The sequence below is a fragment of the Canis aureus genome, chromosome 24 (genome assembly GCF_053574225.1).
Source record: "Canis aureus isolate CA01 chromosome 24, VMU_Caureus_v.1.0, whole genome shotgun sequence".
Classification (NCBI taxonomy): Eukaryota; Metazoa; Chordata; class Mammalia; order Carnivora; family Canidae; genus Canis; species Canis aureus.
This window is the reverse complement of record NC_135634.1, coordinates 35,715,171-35,731,245: the sequence shown is the minus strand read 5'-3', so window position 1 is coordinate 35,731,245 and position 16,075 is coordinate 35,715,171. Positions and strand designations below refer to the sequence as shown.

The 16,075-nt window shown below is 52.5% G+C and overlaps 2 protein-coding genes across 7 annotated transcripts in view; one reads left to right on the top strand and one right to left on the bottom strand.

Moving 5' to 3' along the window:
- Positions 1-371: 371 nt before the first annotated feature.
- CCAR2 (cell cycle and apoptosis regulator 2) lies at positions 372-14,501 on the top strand. Of its 6 annotated transcripts, none has more exons than XM_077868859.1 (21): positions 372-528; positions 1,426-1,521; positions 1,807-1,898; positions 2,316-2,407; positions 2,612-2,726; positions 2,894-3,023; positions 3,207-3,303; positions 6,886-7,005; positions 8,831-9,053; positions 9,140-9,253; positions 9,607-9,770; positions 10,215-10,386; positions 10,474-10,704; positions 10,813-11,034; positions 11,576-11,759; positions 11,891-11,970; positions 12,376-12,522; positions 12,676-12,787; positions 12,888-13,076; positions 13,221-13,426; positions 13,683-14,501. In XM_077868859.1, exons 2-21 carry the CDS (start codon positions 1,464-1,466, stop codon positions 13,725-13,727), a joined length of 2,793 nt encoding a protein of 930 aa, XP_077724985.1. In that variant the 5' UTR covers positions 372-528; positions 1,426-1,463; the 3' UTR covers positions 13,728-14,501. The 6 variants fall into 6 exon arrangements, with proteins under 6 accessions (XP_077724985.1, XP_077724982.1, XP_077724988.1 ...); XM_077868856.1 differs by having other exon boundaries at positions 11,888-11,970; XM_077868862.1 differs by having other exon boundaries at positions 373-528; positions 11,615-11,759.
- Positions 9,623-16,075, bottom strand: part of BIN3 (bridging integrator 3) — a 49,432-nt gene continuing 42,979 nt past the window's right edge. The window contains exon 9 of the mRNA XM_077868898.1: positions 9,623-15,648. Within this exon, the coding sequence (XP_077725024.1) occupies positions 15,502-15,648 (147 nt within the window). The 3' untranslated portion in view covers positions 9,623-15,501. The remainder of the gene's footprint in view (positions 15,649-16,075) is intronic.

Genomic DNA, 16,075 nt, shown 5'->3' with positions numbered 1-16,075 from the left:
AATGCAAGGGCCGGGCTGGGGATGAAGTCACGGGCTTGAGTCCCTCAGGAACGCCTCCTAGAGATGGCCACCGCGGGGGCGCCCCTCCGCCCTCAGACAGGAGGGGCTGTTTCTGCGGCTGCAGCCCGGGGCTCCGCCAGGAGGCCAGGTGTCGGGCGGTGGGTGCTCTCTTTGGGGGTCCTGCTCCTGCCGGTTTTTTTTTTTTTTTTTTTTTTTTGATTAGGAACCAATGCGCCAGAACCTACTTTTCCAATGGGACCGTTAAGCGGGGGCACCACCGAGGCCCGGCTTCCTAACGCGCGTCCGATCGGGGAAGGCGCACTTCCGCTCCACAGTTGGAGCGGGATGGCAGGCGGCGTGGGGGAAGGGAGAAGTCGGTGGAGCGGAGGGAGGGACCATATCCGGGAGAGTGGCAGCTTCCGACCAGTGGTCGCGCTTCCGGAGAGGCGCTTCCGGTGGTGGCGGCAGCAGCGGCTGTGGTGGTTCCGGGTGTCTTTGTCCCCCCGGTGTCGCGGCCCTGGCCCGCAGGTGGGTTGGGGGGCCCCCCGCCGCCCCTCCGCCCGTCTGCCCCTCCCCCGGCCGCGGGGCTGCGAGGGCCGGGCGGCCAAGATGCACGGGGCGCGGAAGGGGCCGAGCCCCCCTCGGACTGCGAGCCCCGTCTCCCTGGCAACGGCCTCGGCCCTGGGGGCGGGCGGGAGGAGGAGGAGAAACCGCGCGCCTCGGTCCTCCCACGGTGGCCCCGCCGCGGCCCGGCCCGGCCCGGGAGGCCCGGTGCCGGCGGCTGCTGAGGCGGGAGCGGGGGCCCGGGGCGCTCGGGAGCTCGGGAGCTCGGGAGCGGCGGGGCGGGCGGGCGCGCTGCCGGATTCGCGTCGGCCGGGCCCCGGGGCTCCCTTCGCAGCAGCCGGTCCGGGGAACAACGGGCCGGGCTTCCGGGGACAGGGCCCACACCTCCTCCTCTCCCGCACCGGCCTCCTCCATTTTCCCGGGCCTGGTGGAGGGCCTTTTGACGGATGTATTTGAATGAATGAGTGTCACCGGGGTCTCCCCAGGCATCCGCGGAGAGGGAGAGGGGCGCCAAGTTGTTGGCGACCTGGGTGCGAGGCTCAGCTCTGTCACCGACTGGTGATGTGACCCTCGGCAAGCCTCAGTCTCTTCGAGCTTCAGTTTCCTTTTCTTTAAAAACAGCCTGACGGCATCACCCACCACGACACTACCGTGAGGGCACCCTGCAGCGGTGTAGTTTTTGCATTTCCTGCTTTATGTGCTCTCCAGCTCCTCCATTCATTCTCCGCACCCACCTGCACACCTACATCAAGATCCTCCGTTACTTTTTGGCTGGGGTGTCTGTGTGTGTGTGTGTGTGGGGGGGGGAGTCGATGGAAAATTTCCCTCTGAGCTCTTAACTTCTTTCTTTTCCAATTAAAGGTTTTTTTCTAAGACTCTGAAAGAGGACAGCATTCCCAATGTCCCAGTTTAAGCGCCAGCGGATCAACCCGCTTCCAGGGGGACGCAACTTCTCAGGTGATCACCTTTATCCCTGTTTGGCCCCGTAGTGGGTATGATGTGCTTTGGAGTTAGTCTTTTAAAATGTGGCTTTGGGGGTTTCTCTGGGGGAGCGCCGTTTGCTGCCCACGTTTCATAGGAAGATAGGAGAGGAGCACGGTGGTGGCAAGTGAGACCCTGCGGAGGAGTCGCTTCGAGTCCCTTTGAGTCCCTTTGCCCTTTGGGTCCCCCGTACCTTCTGGAGGACTCTGGTGCTCAAAATGGTGGGTGCAGCTCCTGGAGATTGCTTCTCTGTCCACATAGGCGCAGCTTCAACATCTCTTCTGGGTCCTCCTCCTGGTTTGCTCACTCCTCCTGTGGCCACAGACCTGTCCCAAAATGCCAGGCACCTTCAGGTAGGTTGTGCATTTTTTCTAGTGAGCTTCAGCACTTGGGACTAGTGCAGCATGCATGGGGGCCTGGTGCTTTCATTCTTGCATTGCCATGTTCATCCTTCCTGGAGCTCCTGGCCTGGGCCGGGATGGAGGTAACTAGACACCTCTGACCGGGAGTCCTAAGTTCTGGCTGAAATCTCTTGGGTGCTTCTTGGAATTAAAGAACTGGAAATCCCAGAAGAAGCCTGTGAGCTAAGGTTCAGTGTGATCTCTTCCTCCTCCCGGCAGTAGATTATGACTGTTCTTTCTGTGTGCTTCCTTCATGTGACCCTTGATGCCATCCTCTGTTGAGCTAGATGGGGTTTGGCTGGAGATGAGATGCTAATGGCAGAGCGTGGACAAATGCTGTTACTTTCAAACTGCACTATTCTCTTTCAGGGTGGGGAGAAGCAGCGGGTCTTCACTGGCATTGTTACCAGCTTGCATGACTACTTTGGGGTGGTGGATGAAGAGGTCTTTTTTCAGCTCAGGTAGGCTTGAGGTTAGTCCCTTTCTGGAAATGCTTGTTGAATTCAGTTCTGTCACCATGCTGGTGGGGCCCCTCTGAAGCCGTTGCTTTGCTGTTTTTATGCAAGGTGTGCGAAATCTTGATGGGCAGGGCCTCATAGGGGCAGTCAAGGTGGCTTGGCCAGGGTCTCTCTCCTGACTGGGTCTCCTGGCTTGTGTGCTGGCAGTGTGGTGAAGGGCCGGCTGCCCCAGCTGGGTGAGAAGGTACTGGTGAAGGCTGCATACAACCCAGGCCAGGCAGTGCCCTGGAATGCTGTCAAGGTGCAAACGCTCTCCAACCAGGTATTCGTCTTTCTGGTGTCTGCATTGGAAAGGGGAGGGGGGAACCCCCAGTGCCTTGACAGCTGGGCAAGAACCTTACTTTTGTCAAGGGGTGGGGCTGTATCTTTCCAAGGTAGTGAGCACATCAGCCACAGGATTCCCTGAATTTCCTGGTTACCGTCCTACAGCCCCTGCTGAAGTCCCCAGCACCTCCCCTTCTACATGTGGCAGCCCTGGGCCAGAAGCAAGGGATTCTGGGAGCTCAGCCCCAGCTGATCTTCCAGCCTCACCGGATTCCTCCGCTCTTTCCTCAGAAGCGTGCGTACCGGTGGGATGGATGTTGGGGTGTGGCTTTATGGGGTATTTTAGATGAATGGGCCTGTAACTCTCAGGTGGTTACTCTCAGACTAGGAGGGGGTACTTTTATCACTGGAGGAAAGGGACAGGGAAATTGGGCAGATATGTAGGGTTTTAGAGTCACCAGCCATTTCTTCTCTGTAGCTCTGAGTCTCTTCCAAACATCCCACACACTTCATCTGAGCCACCTGAACAGATTTCCTGCTCGGGGCCCTCACGGACGATTGGATCAAGGCCGAAGGTAAGAGAATGATCAAATAGGGAAGATACTTTATTTGTCTCTAGGAGCAGTGTCTCTTTGCCACCTGTTGACACCAGCATTCTCTTTCTGCAACTAGATCCTGGGCCTTTTCCCCTGAAATAAGTTGATGCACTGAGATGTATATGCCAATGTCAGAACTTTATAAATTGGTTCAGCAGGGATTTGATAATATAGTTTATCTTTCAAAATACCACACTGAATTTTTAAAATATAGAAATTTCCCTTTTAATTCTTGTCCTTAAGACTGAGATGCCAAAAATCAAACTATGCAGATACTGGTGACTGTCCAAAAAATGGGAATGTCTTAATTTGTAGTATAAATTTGTAGTATGTCTTAATTTGTAGTATAACGTTTCTTTATATACACTGTACACCTCAGTTTAGCGTTAGAGTCTATAGGTTGCACTCTTCCCAAAAGTCCAGGCCTGTGCCTAGAACATGTAGATAGCTTCATGGCACATGTGCAGCCGGCATGGTAGCTTTGGGACGTTGGGGGTGTTTTAGGCCATCCTGTATCATCTCTGAGCTTCAGGGACTGCTGGGAGCACACTCCCCATTCTCTCCAGCTCATGTGTTCCTTCTCCTGCCTTACTCTCTCCCTAGAAGGTTATGCTTATATTCCTAGGAGTTAAGCTCTGGGCTAGTTTGTTGACTTGTTTTAGTTCTTCTGTCGGTCCTTACTTTAATTTTTTTATTATGGAAAATTGCAAATATAAGCAAAGCAAACAAAAGGATGTTCCCTTGGGCTAGGTCATCATGAACTCTAACTAGGAGAATGGTTCTGTGGTCCAGGATTGTTTTCCACCGTGCTTCTACTACTTGAAATGCTTTGTTCTGTCCTCAAGTCACTGGTGTATATTTTGCATACACCTACACCTCTTGTCCTGTGCATCTTCCCTGTCTCCAATTTTCAGACTTTGTACCTCTCCCATCCTGTGGGTTTATTAAAGGCATCATTACCAAATCACAGCAAGTGCCCTGAGGGATAGTGTAGCCTGGGTGGGAATCAATGGTTGCTATTGACTTTGTGCTTTAGTTTCAAATTCTGTATAGTCACATGCATTTGATTGTCCTGGACACGCCAAGCCCTGTGTGAGGCCTGTGTGACATGATTCTCACCATAATGCTTTGGCGTCGTGGCTTCTAAAGAAAGGAGGTCTTGCCACTGGCTGAGAGATAGCACCATCAGTCAGTACAGAGAGGCTGCGAAGTAGGAAAGGGAGCAGTAGGAGTTAGGTCACTCGGGGAGAACAACAATTTACAAAGGAGTCCAGCTACTTTAGCGTTTTGACTGGAAGCCAAGTTTTATTTTAAATTTCAGGTTTTGGGATAATGGTGGTGGGAGGTAACGGAGGTAACGGTGTCTCCGTTGGACTGCCGGTACTGAACTACTGAGGTTTTTGGACAGGCATATCCAGCGGGATGCCATCGCAGAATCCTGCTGAGGTTACTGAGATGTCTCCCACTGGTACCACTTTTCTAATGTGTTCTTTACGATTCACAGTGAGGAGAGAAAACTGGCCATTGAATTCTAGGATTCAGTGGGACATCCACCGTCACTAGGGGTGGACAGCCTTTACTGAAGTGTTCACCCAGTCGTGGATGAGCTGAGGAGAGCTGTCAGAATGACTCTTAGAAACGTGCAAGTACTGACATCCTGTAAAGGCAAGATTGCAAGGCAGCTTTCAGATGGAGATGCTAATAAACCAGGAAGTGAGCCAGGCAGATAGAGAAATGATGAAAAACCTTGTGTTGAATGTAATGAACTTAGATGCCCAGGGCTGGAATGATCAGGGAAACAAGACAGGTGGGTCTGAAGGGAAGAGCAGAGGCCTTCTGGTAAATAGACTGCAGTCTGCGCCATACCTGGGCAGGAAGAACTGACAGTGATTTCCTTTCTCTCGTGAGACATGCGGGTTTTGTTTTCTCTTATCAGTCTGGCATTTTATAATGGTCTAAAGGTTTTTCTTTTTTTGTTTTTACTTCTGAACCCATAAAGTAGTGAAACTGTCATAAGTATAGAAATGTATAATGTAGTACATGCTATTAGGTAGGTAAAGTTAAAATATGATAAAAATGTGTCATTCCCTGTAAAGGTTACCATTCTTAAAGACCTTTAGAAAACAATTTTGAAAAGAGAAATTACTTACTGCTTTTTTTTTTCTATGTTCTTTTGTGGTCTTTATGAGCATACTTTTTATAATTTTTTTCAATTTTAATTTTAAAAAATTTTGACTTTAGAGTCCAAATTATTTCTATACATTGTGATTAAAGTGATCAAACATTTTTTTCCATATTGCGGTATAATCCTAAAAGTTCAAGTATTAACTAGATTTGAATGTGGTTTTCATATTCTTGGCTTGATTTTTTTTTTTTTTTTTTTAAAGATTTTATTTATTGGGGGCGCCTGGGTGGCTCAGTGGTTGAGTGTCTGCCTTTGGCTCAGGTTGTGATCCCTGGGTCCTGGGATTGATGGAGTCCCACGTTGGGCTCCCTGCGGGGAGCCTACTTCTCTCTTAGCCTGTCTCTGCCTCTCTCTCTCTGTCTTTGATGAATAAATAAATAAAATCTTTTAAAAAAAGTAAAATCTTTTTATTTAATTTATTTTATTTTATTTATTTTATTTTTTATTGTAGAGAGAGAGCATGTGAGTAGAAGCAGGGAGAGAGGCAGAGGGAGAGTGAAAGGGAGAAGCAGACTCTCCTTTGAGCAGGGAGCCCGATGTGGGGCTCGATCACAGACCCCTGGAATCATGACCTGAGCTGAAGGCAGACAGACGCTTAACTGACTGAGCTACCCAGGCGCCTCTCAGCATGAATTTTTTCCACTATTCATAGTCTTATGTTTTTCTTTTGAGTTAACTTCCTTGGGATAATATTTTCAAGAATGGAATAATTGGATCAAAGGGTTTTAGTGTTTTTATGACTTAAATGCATAGTGCTAAGGGTTTGTTACAAGAACTGTCTCTTAATAAAACTTCCTTTATAGAATCCTTTGCATGATGCTATATATGTGTCTCATGTTAAAAATCAGTTAAAATCTTGGCATTTCAAAAAATTACGTTAGCTATAATTTTTAAGTTCAGAAAAATAGAAAAAAATTATTCACAAGCCTTACCAGTCAGAAGTGTTCATCATTAATACTTTATAAGATATATTTTTTAAAAGTAATCTTTGCACCCAGCCTGGGGCTCAAACTTACAACCCTGGATCAAGAGTCACATGTTCCACTAACTAAGCCAGTCAGGCGTGCCCCAATACTTTACTACTTTTCAGTCTTTTAAAGCTTTTTTTGCACAGTTGAGACAATACTATATACATACTTTCCTGTACTAGTCTTTTTGCTCACCATGGGTGGTTTTCTGTTTATAAGTATTTAAATGTCCATTTTAATAACTTTATAACAATGTTATAAATGTTAGATGGCTGTTAGCTAGGCTTCTTTATCCATTTCTTTGATGTTGGGGATTCAGATTGTTTCCAGTTCTTTTAGGCCAGTAGGTATTGAATCTTAATGTAACATTGTGGTTTCTTCCTCCTGGTGATGGATCAACCCCCCCAGCGATGACTATGACTCCAAGAAACGCAAGCAGCGGGCTGGTGGAGAGACTTGGGGTGCTAAGAAACCAAGGCATGACCTGCCTCCTTACCGGGTCCATCTCACTCCCTATACTGTGGACAGGTGAGTGGTGAGGCTGGGGTGGGGGGTGAGGCTTTTGCAGCTGGTAACAGTTTCTTGTGTAAATGAGATACAGTCTATGCAAGAATAAGTGTGTTTGTGTGTAGGGTCATGCGCCTGGGACCTTTCTGTTTCTTAATCTAACAATTTTTAGATTCTTTTTTTTTTTTTTAAAGATTATTTATTCATGAGAGACACAGAGACAGAGAGGCAGACACACAGGCAGAGGGAGAAGCAGGCTCCTCGCAGGGAGCCTGATGTGGGACCCGATCCCGGGACCCCAGGATCATGCCCTGGGCCAAAGGCAGACACCAAAACGCTGAGCCACCCAGGGATCCCAGTTTTTAGCTTCTGAATCTCCAATTTTGACCATCATAGTGCCTTGGACATGGATGCCTTGATAGAGCTTTTGTGATTTTATCACCAGAAATAATTATGCCAGGTTATCATTTAAGGTTTACCGGTCAGAATCCAGGTACCCAATACCAGTTCTAATTTAGGTAGAAAAGTCCTGATCTTAAGCACCCTGGGACTGGTTTTCCAGGGGGACCTTAGACTCATTTTTAGAGTGCTCCAGAGCATGGGAGGACTCTGGCCTGCAAGCTTATGTATTGTGCTTAGGAACTGATTGACTCAGAGGCAGATGAGTGATTCCAGCAGCGTGGAGGCAGGGCTCCGGCCACTGCCCCAGTAGCAAAGTTCACCTAAGCCCGAGCTCAGGGGAGGGGGCAGCCTCCTGGCACCTCCTCCTCGAGGTGCAAGGGAAAGAGGGCTTGTTGCTGCCCTTTCTGGCATCAGTGGTTCCTCTCTGCAGGGCCGGATAGGGCCTGTCCCGTGCCCCCTGCTAACCCAGCTGCTTTCCCAGGTTAGTCTCATAGGATGGTGTGGTCCCCATATCTTGGAGAAGGATGCAGGTAGCGCCTCCTGCTAATCAGAATGTGACTGCCAGCAGGTAGCCACACACATGTCTTCGGAAGCCTCTTGTACGTACTGGTTGGGATTTTGCTTTTTCACTTAATGTGTCTTAGAATTTATTCCATGTTAGCATTTGTTAGATTAGTCTCATACTTTTCACCACCTACGCAATATTCCACTGAATGGATAGACCATTTATTTCACCAGCTCTCTGTTTCCACATTTTAATCATCCTACATATTGTTGTCACAAACAGTCCGTGTGGACAGGGGCAAGTAGTTTACTGAGGTCATTTCCTGGAAATGGAGTAGCTGGCTCAGAGGGTCTGATGTTGAACTTGCACATCCATTGCCGGTTCTCTCAAAGAGGCTGTGTTGGTTTCCATTCTTGCCCGAGGGGCCTGAAGTGCTCAGTTTTCCTTTCCCCCTGCTGTTGGCAGTGCTGTGCTACCAAACTTTTCAGTCCTTGTCAGTCTCTCTGGAGAAAAGTAATATTCTGATTTGCATGTCTTTAGTTCTAAGTGAGATTGAGCAGGCGTTCACAGGCTTTTAAGTCTTTTCTTTTTCTGGTAAGTACCTGTTGATGACCATTTTCTCAGTTTTCTCTCAGACTCGTGAACCTTCTTGTGAACCTGATATAATTTGTTTGCTTCTCTTCAATCAAGATAGTGAGCCGTAGCTGTCAGATACGCAAATGTTTTTCTGTTTTTTCTTTCCCAGTTCGACTTTACTTTGCTGTTAGAGGCTGAAACATTTTAGTGGTCAAATCTCATCCATCTTTTTCTATTCAGAGATGTCTTCTTCCCAGATTAGAAAATAATTTGCCCTTTTTCTCCCCCCAAGTCTTTCATGGTTCCATTTTTTAAATAGTGTGGTCTTTGCTCAGTCTGGATCCCCTTGCTTTCTTCCCCCAGCCCTACCTGTGACTTCTTAGAGCTCCAGCGCCGCTACCGCAGCCTCCTGGTGCCCTCCGATTTTCTGGCTGTGTGTCTGAGCTGGCTGTCAGCCTTCCCTCTGAGCCAGCCCTTTTCCCTCCATCCTCCAAGCCGCATCCAGGTATCTTCTGAGAAGGAGCCAGCTCCAGATGCTGGTGCTGAGCCCACCTCTGCAGACAGTGACCCCGCTTACAGTTCTAAGGTAAGAGGACTGAGGTCCTGCTGCCTTGTCCCATGGTTGGAGGCCAGTAAAGTTCTTGAGCGTGTCCTTCATGCTGCCCTGCACAGGTACTGCTGCTCTCTTCCCCGGGACTGGAGGAACTGTATCGTTGTTGCATGCTCTTTGTGGATGACCTGGCTGAGCCAAGGGAGACACCAGAACATCCTCTGAAGCAGATTAAAGTAAGAGCTGGAGTTCATGAGGCAGGAGGTAGTCCTGGATGACGGCCAGGCCCTGTCACGTTTTCAGCAGCCTGGCTCCTGTTCACGAGCTCGTAGAAACAAGGAGCCCAGAACTGAAATGACCACTCATTTTACCAGAAAGACAGCATGGCTTAGGATGTTCTTGTCAGAAAAAGTTACATGGCTAGTTCATGTTTGTAGGTGGAGAGATCCATCCTCCCCTGCTTTCCACCCCGTGTGGCAGACTCTTCACCATATCCTGCTGCTTTCATTCCCCAGGGGTGGTAAGCTGCCTCCTGGTGAGAGATCCAGATAATTGTTTTTTTGTTTTTTTATCTCATTTATTTTTGCAGTTTTTGCTGAGCCGGAAAGAAGAAGAGGCAGTGCTGGTTGGGGGGGAGTGGTCTCCCTCTTTGGATGGCCTCGACCCCAAGGGCGACCCGCAGGTGCTAGTCCGCACTGCCATTCGCTGTGCGCAAGCCCAGACTGGCATTGACTTGAGCGCCTGCACAAAGTGGTGAGTGGCTGTCCTGGGCTTCTCTTTGGTGGCTCATTGGCACGACTGTCTGGGAGACCAGGTTCCTGTGCCTTTCTGACCTGTCAGAACTCTTTTCCCCCAGGCCTACCTCACCCCTCCCTCCAGCCCTTGCAGATGATTGTCTTGGTTGTGAGCATGACTAGGAGGTGTATGTGTGTTGAGGGCCAGCCGACCCTTCAAGGCTTGTCACATGCAACCCCCCAGCCACGTTAGTGGTCCTTGGTGCTGGGAGCACCCTGGATAGTAATTGTCTGCTTACTCATGTCGGCCCATCGGGGAACCACTTCTCGAGGACTTGGTCTCTTTTGTTTTCATGTTTTCAACGCTGCGTGTGCAGTATGTGCTCATTAAATGTTGGTTGGAAACTGAAGCACCTGTAAAGGTTGTGGGTCAGGACTTCTTTTTTCCTTTTGCCGTGAGCAGGTGGCGCTTTGCTGAGTTTCAGTACCTGCAGCCGGGTCCCCCAAGACGGCTCCAGACTGTGGTGGTGTACTTGCCAGATGTCTGGACCATCATGCCTACTTTGGAAGAGTGGGAGGCCCTGTGCCAGCAGAAAGCTGCAGAGGCAGCTCCCCCAGCCCAAGAGGTGTCTGGGGTAAGGCTAAGCCTTACAGACAAGTGGGCAGAGTGGGTGTCCTGACCTCTGGTTGCAGGTGGTCATAGCTCTTGACTTTTGTCGCAGGAAGCAGAGCCTCCGGAGCAGGCAGCTGATACATCAGAGCAAGTAGCAGACACCTCTAAACAGAATGCGGAGAATCCGGAGGCCACCACACAGCAGGAAATGGACACTGATCTCCCCGAGGCCCCTCCACCCCCTCTAGAACCTGCTGTCATGGCCCGCCCTGGCTGTGTAAACCTCTCCCTCCATAGCATTGTGGAGGACCGGAGGCCAAAAGAAAGGATCTCTTTTGAAGTAGGTGTAGGGGTCTGGAAGGGCTGTGTGGCAGGGTGTATGGGATGGAGGGCTTGGAACATTCCCTTTCTCCAGATGCTCACGGGCTGCTGTTGTCTCTTCCACAAGGTGATGGTGTTGGCTGAGCTGTTTTTGGAGATGCTCCAGAGGGATTTTGGCTATAGGATTTATAAAATGCTGCTGAGCCTTCCTGAAAAGGTAGTGGCTCCGCCTGAACCTGAGAAGGAGGAGGCAGCCAAGGAAGAAGAAGCAGTCAAGGAAGAGGCTGCCAAGGAGCCCAAGGATGAGGTACAGAGTGAGGGCACAGCTGCCGAGTCAGACGCCCCACCGGTGAGTACTTCTGCTGCCTGCCTGGGCACTGGGGCTGCACACGGGAGTGCCGAGCGGGTTTGAGCGCTGCTGGGGGGGTTCTGCGGGGCTCTTCTCACTGTCCCCTCACTGCCTGCATGCACCTCGTTGCCTTGGCACGTCCTCAGGAGCAGGGCACTGCACTCTGCCACATGGCCACACAGCCAGGAGGTGGGGTGCTGGGAGGGAGGTGGGCCTGGAAGTGTGGCCAACGGGCCACGGCAGCACAGAAGTTAATATGCTCTGAGGACAGGGGTTTTGGCTCCTTGATGGTTAACTAGCACACTGCATTTTCTTAATGCTTTCTAAAGTGCATGGGTCTGCTTCTTCCTAAATGCTATTGAGTAAATGTAATTTCTTATGGGACTGAATTGACTCTTAAAGAGAATGCCAGGTGCCTGAGAATTGCCCTAGTTCACTCTGAACCCCACGTCACAACGCAGTAAACCAGACTGTATAGAGAACCCTTACCGCGGTGCCCAAACACGGCCAGCGCACAAATGTCGGCTCTTATCATTGTTAGCGGTTACAGGTGACCATTCGCATCTTGGTTTGCTTCCAGAAGGAAGATGGGCTTTTGCCCAAACCTCCGTCTTCCGGGGGAGAGGAAGAAGAAAAACCCCGGGGTGAGGCATCCGAGGACCTCTGTGAGATGGCCCTTGACCCAGAGCTGCTCCTCCTAAGGGATGACGGCGAAGAAGAGTTTGGTACGTTCTGGCATCACGCAGCAGCCTCCTGGCTCTGTAGCTGGTGCTCTCCTGTCATGGCTGTGCATCTGGGCCCCGGGGGGAGGGAGGGGTCTCCTTGCTCCCTGCTTACCTCGGGCTTCCTGTAGCAGGAGCCAAGCTGGAAGATTCAGAGGTGCGGTCGGTTGCCTCGAACCAATCAGAGATGGAGTTCTCCTCTCTTCAGGACATGGTGAGACCTCTTTCCTGCTCCCCCCGCCCCACTGACAGTGAAGCCTAGCGAGGCCTCTGACTCACTGCTGGGATGGGGAGACTTTACCGTATGACTCCTGGCATCCTCTGACCGACAAAAGACAAATGTGGTTCTTGGCTTGCGGAGTGGTACTTTCACAGGATCCGGGATGCTTTAGTAGCTCCATCTGGGCGAACCAGGGCGGTGTCTGATGCAGGAGCACACTCGGCTCCTGTGTGTGTGTGACAGCCCCTGGTGCCCAAGTGGCCCAGGGCTCCCATCTCCAGCTGGAAGGGGTGCCCGGGTGTGATGATGTCAGCTCCTTTTTCAGGGGGTTACCTCCTGGGTGATTTCGCTGTTCAGAGAATGCTTTGTAAATCTTGTTCATCCTTGTCTATCTTGCAGCCCAAGGAGCTGGACCCCTCTGCCGTGCTCCCTTTGGACTGTCTTCTTGCTTTTGTCTTCTTTGACGCCAACTGGTGTGGCTACTTGCACCGGCGGGACTTGGAGAGAATCCTGCTCACCCTTGGGCTCCGGCTCAGTGCAGAGCAGGTGCCTGCTCTTACATCCCCTCAGGCCTCCTCAGATGGCCTCCCCTGGCGCCTGTGCATGCACTCCCATGGGTGGCTCAGGGTGCTTGCATGTCACAGGGGCGAGGGCTGCCCCTTCTCGTCAGTGGGTTTCTTCGGTGTGTGTTTTCTGTAGGCCAAACAGCTGGTCAGCAGGGTGGTGACCCAGAACATCTGCCAGTACCGCAGCCTTCAGTACAGCCGCCAGGAGGGCACAGACGCCGGGCTTCCCGAGGAGGTGCTCTTCGGTGCGTCCTGAGGAGTGCCCTGCAGCCTTCCCAGGAGGACGGGCAGGGCAGGCTGCTTTCTCCTGAGAACCTCTCCCTAAATCTTCACGGCCCCTTCTAGGAAACCTGGACCTGCTACCTCCTTCGGGGAAAAACGCAAAACCAGGTGCTGCTCCCACGGAACACAAAGGCCTGGTGTCCCACAACGGCAGCCTCATCAACGTGGGGAACCTGTTGCAGCGTGCGGAGCAGCAGGACAGCGGACGGCTCTACCTGGAGAACAAGATTCACACACTGGAACTGAAGCTGGGTGAGTGGCCTGCGGCTGCAGGGACCCAACCAGGATAGGACATGCAGACGTGTGTCTTCATAGGCTCCTCACGCCTCGGGCCTCTTGCCCTGGGCTGCGACACTCAACCTTAGCAGGGGTCTTTCTGCCATTTCCCCCCACCAGAGGAGAGCCATAATCGGTTCTCAGCCACGGAGGTGACGAACAAGACACTGGCGGCGGAGATGCAGGAGCTGCGCAGCCGGCTGGCCGAGGCGGAGGAGACGGCCCGGACGGCCGAGCGCCAGAAGAACCAGCTGCAACGGCTGCTCCAGGAGTTCCGGAGGCGCCTGACCCCCCTGCAGCTGGAAATGCAGCGGATGGTTGAGAAGGTGAGCCCTCTCCCCACCCGGGGGAGAGCCAGGCCGGCTCGGCGTCCTGTTGGGAGGCTGTGAGGACGATAGCCAGCCACCGCTCTGCCCCTCCCGCCCCCACCCCAGTTCGCCACACCTCGCCTCGGCTTCCCCACTTGCTCCTTTCTGGGGATGGGGGTCAGTCTGGCCTCTGCTGCAGCCTGCTCCTAGCAAGGGGGGTCGGTGGGCACCCCCGTCCTGGCCCTTCCTCCTCAAGTCCTGATTCTCGTTACAGGCTGACAGCTGGGTAGAGAAGGAGGAGCCGGCACCTAGCAACTGAAGGGGCCTGGCGCAGCAGCTGCCCTCCCGTGGGGTCAGCGATGGAGCCTGCTGACGTTCGAGCCCTTTTGGTTCCAGAAAGCAGCTGGAGCAGGACCTGGGAGCCATGGGCAGGGGTGGCTGACCCCTGTGCTCAGCCTCTGTAGAGGAGCTCAGGCCGTCAGGGTGGGGTCTGCGCTATGTGGGATGGATGAGTGGGGAACCCTGGTTCCACTTAACAACTAAATCCAACACCTTCTGCACCCCTCGAATGTCATTTTGCCCTCCACCTTGGGATTTCTCCTGGGGCCCTTTAGTCTTGTGCTTTCTCCTGTCCTTTTCCAGTTTAGAATAAGACAGGGGAGGAAAAGGCTTTTCAAGTATGTCATAAGGTCTGATGCCAATAAACTGAAGAAACAGACGTGGAATCTGGCGGGGGCGGGTAAGAGCCCTTCCTCCGGATGGCACAAATCCTGCTAGGTCCAGGAGCAGGTTCTTGGGGGAAGGGTCTCCCTTGGCCATCGCAGGAATGGAGTCCGTGCTAGCAAACTCTTGGTGTTGGGCTGTGTTTCCCAGAGAGCACTGTGTTCTAGCCACCCCAGACTTGCCAGAAGAAACCAGCACCTCCCCATGTTCAGAATGTGGTATTGGCTCTGGCCCAGCCTTTTTCCCTGTTCCCCCCATAAGTCTCGCCTCTTTCCATAATCCGTGGTTTCAGTTTGACTTTGTATATAAAGTTGGTTTTTTTTTTTTTTTTTGGCTTTTTGTTTTTTAAATAAACCAAAGTCAAAAACAAGCCACGTGTCCTCCATAGCCCTTCCCTTCTTCCTCTTCTAGGTCTGCCTGTGCAGGCCCCCTTCCTCCCAGCCCTTAGTCCAGAAGGTAGGGCGGGGCAGTGGGAAGGGTGAGCCCCTGGTGCTCTGGGCCCTGCCACCTGCTGGTCGAGAGGGGCAGTGCTGTAGAGGTGCGGCCAGCTCGGCAGGGGGCAGCACACCCTGCCACAATCCTAGGGTGGCTCTCCTCTCAGTCACAGCACAGTAACAGCTGGCAATTTTATTGAAAACTTTACTTGAAAAAATAAAATTCCAAGTATTCCGGTGAGACAAACCCACTGTTGTTGCTCTGAGGCCTGTGAATCAGGCTGTGACATTTTGTGTGGTTGGTAGCCTATTTACACGAGCTGAGTCTGGTTTCCTAGGGAACCTACGAGGCTTGGGACTCTTCTGTGCACCTGACCTAAGGGACAGAAGTGGGCTAAGCCAGTTTTTGTCGTGCTGGGAGGCTGGAGTGAGGGGGTCTATGGGTTGGGGGAGCACAGCTCTTCTGTTCCCCATGGCAGTCTCAGGCCTCTTCAGAATAGAGGAGTCTGGAGCGGAAAGGCAACGAGGGCAGGTGGACTCCCCAGGGGTCTTTGGAGGTAGGTGTGATCGCGACCTTGCAAGCAAGGCTGATGCCAGGTGAGCAAAGCCGGTGCCTTTGAAGGCTGGAAGCTCGCGCAGGCCCCGGGCCAGGATGCCCTCTGGACGGTTCTCTTAGAGGGGAGAAGGCCCCTGGAGTTTTTCTGCTCTGCTTACCTGTCTGGGCTCTTGCTATGGGTGGGGAGATAGCAGCCTGTGTGGGGCTCCTGGTGCCAGGTCACTTCAGAGGGCTGGTGAGGTAGAGCAGGGGCTCTGCTGTCCCTGTGCTTCTCTCAGGGGAGGGCCTTTTGCTGGCTCATACCTGAGCCTAGGCTTGACAAGGCCAGAGACCGGAGAGGCGGACTTGTGTCCCCGGAGTCTCCAAAGGGCAGCGAGGACTCAGTCATCTGCCACAATAGAGAGGGCTCTGAGCTCACTCAGCCTGGCCTCATTCTCCCTCTCCCGCAGCTCGTCAGGGTGGCCAGGCTGGTCAAGCTGCTGGGTCAGGTCTCCAAAGATCTTCTGCATTTCTGAGTAGTACCCAACCTGGGGGGAGAGGCGGGGAGGAGGTTGGCAGGTGCCGGGCTCCCGTGGCACCAGGCCCCACAGCACGGCACCCCCGGGCACAGCAGGACAAGCAGGGCCAGAGAAGCGTCCCAGAGGCCCACACACTGCTGTGCCCTCAAGCAGAGCACTCAGGCTGGGGAAAGGGCTGTCTCCACTGTCCCCTCGGCCCATCCCGAAACTGCACAGCAGGCAGGGAGACTGAAGCCACGGGCCCCAGCCCTTCAGGGGCAGCCGCTGCTGCTGCCAGGATGGCAGTAAGTCAGAGGGTCCTTGGGGAGGCGGAGGTGGGGAGGGCCTTCATGCCCTCGGGAAGCTGAGGCTGGGGTGGGGGCACTGGCAGGGCCCTAGGCAGGTCCCGGGAGGCCGGGGAGGCCGGTGCTAACTACAGGCTGCTTTAGCAGAGCTA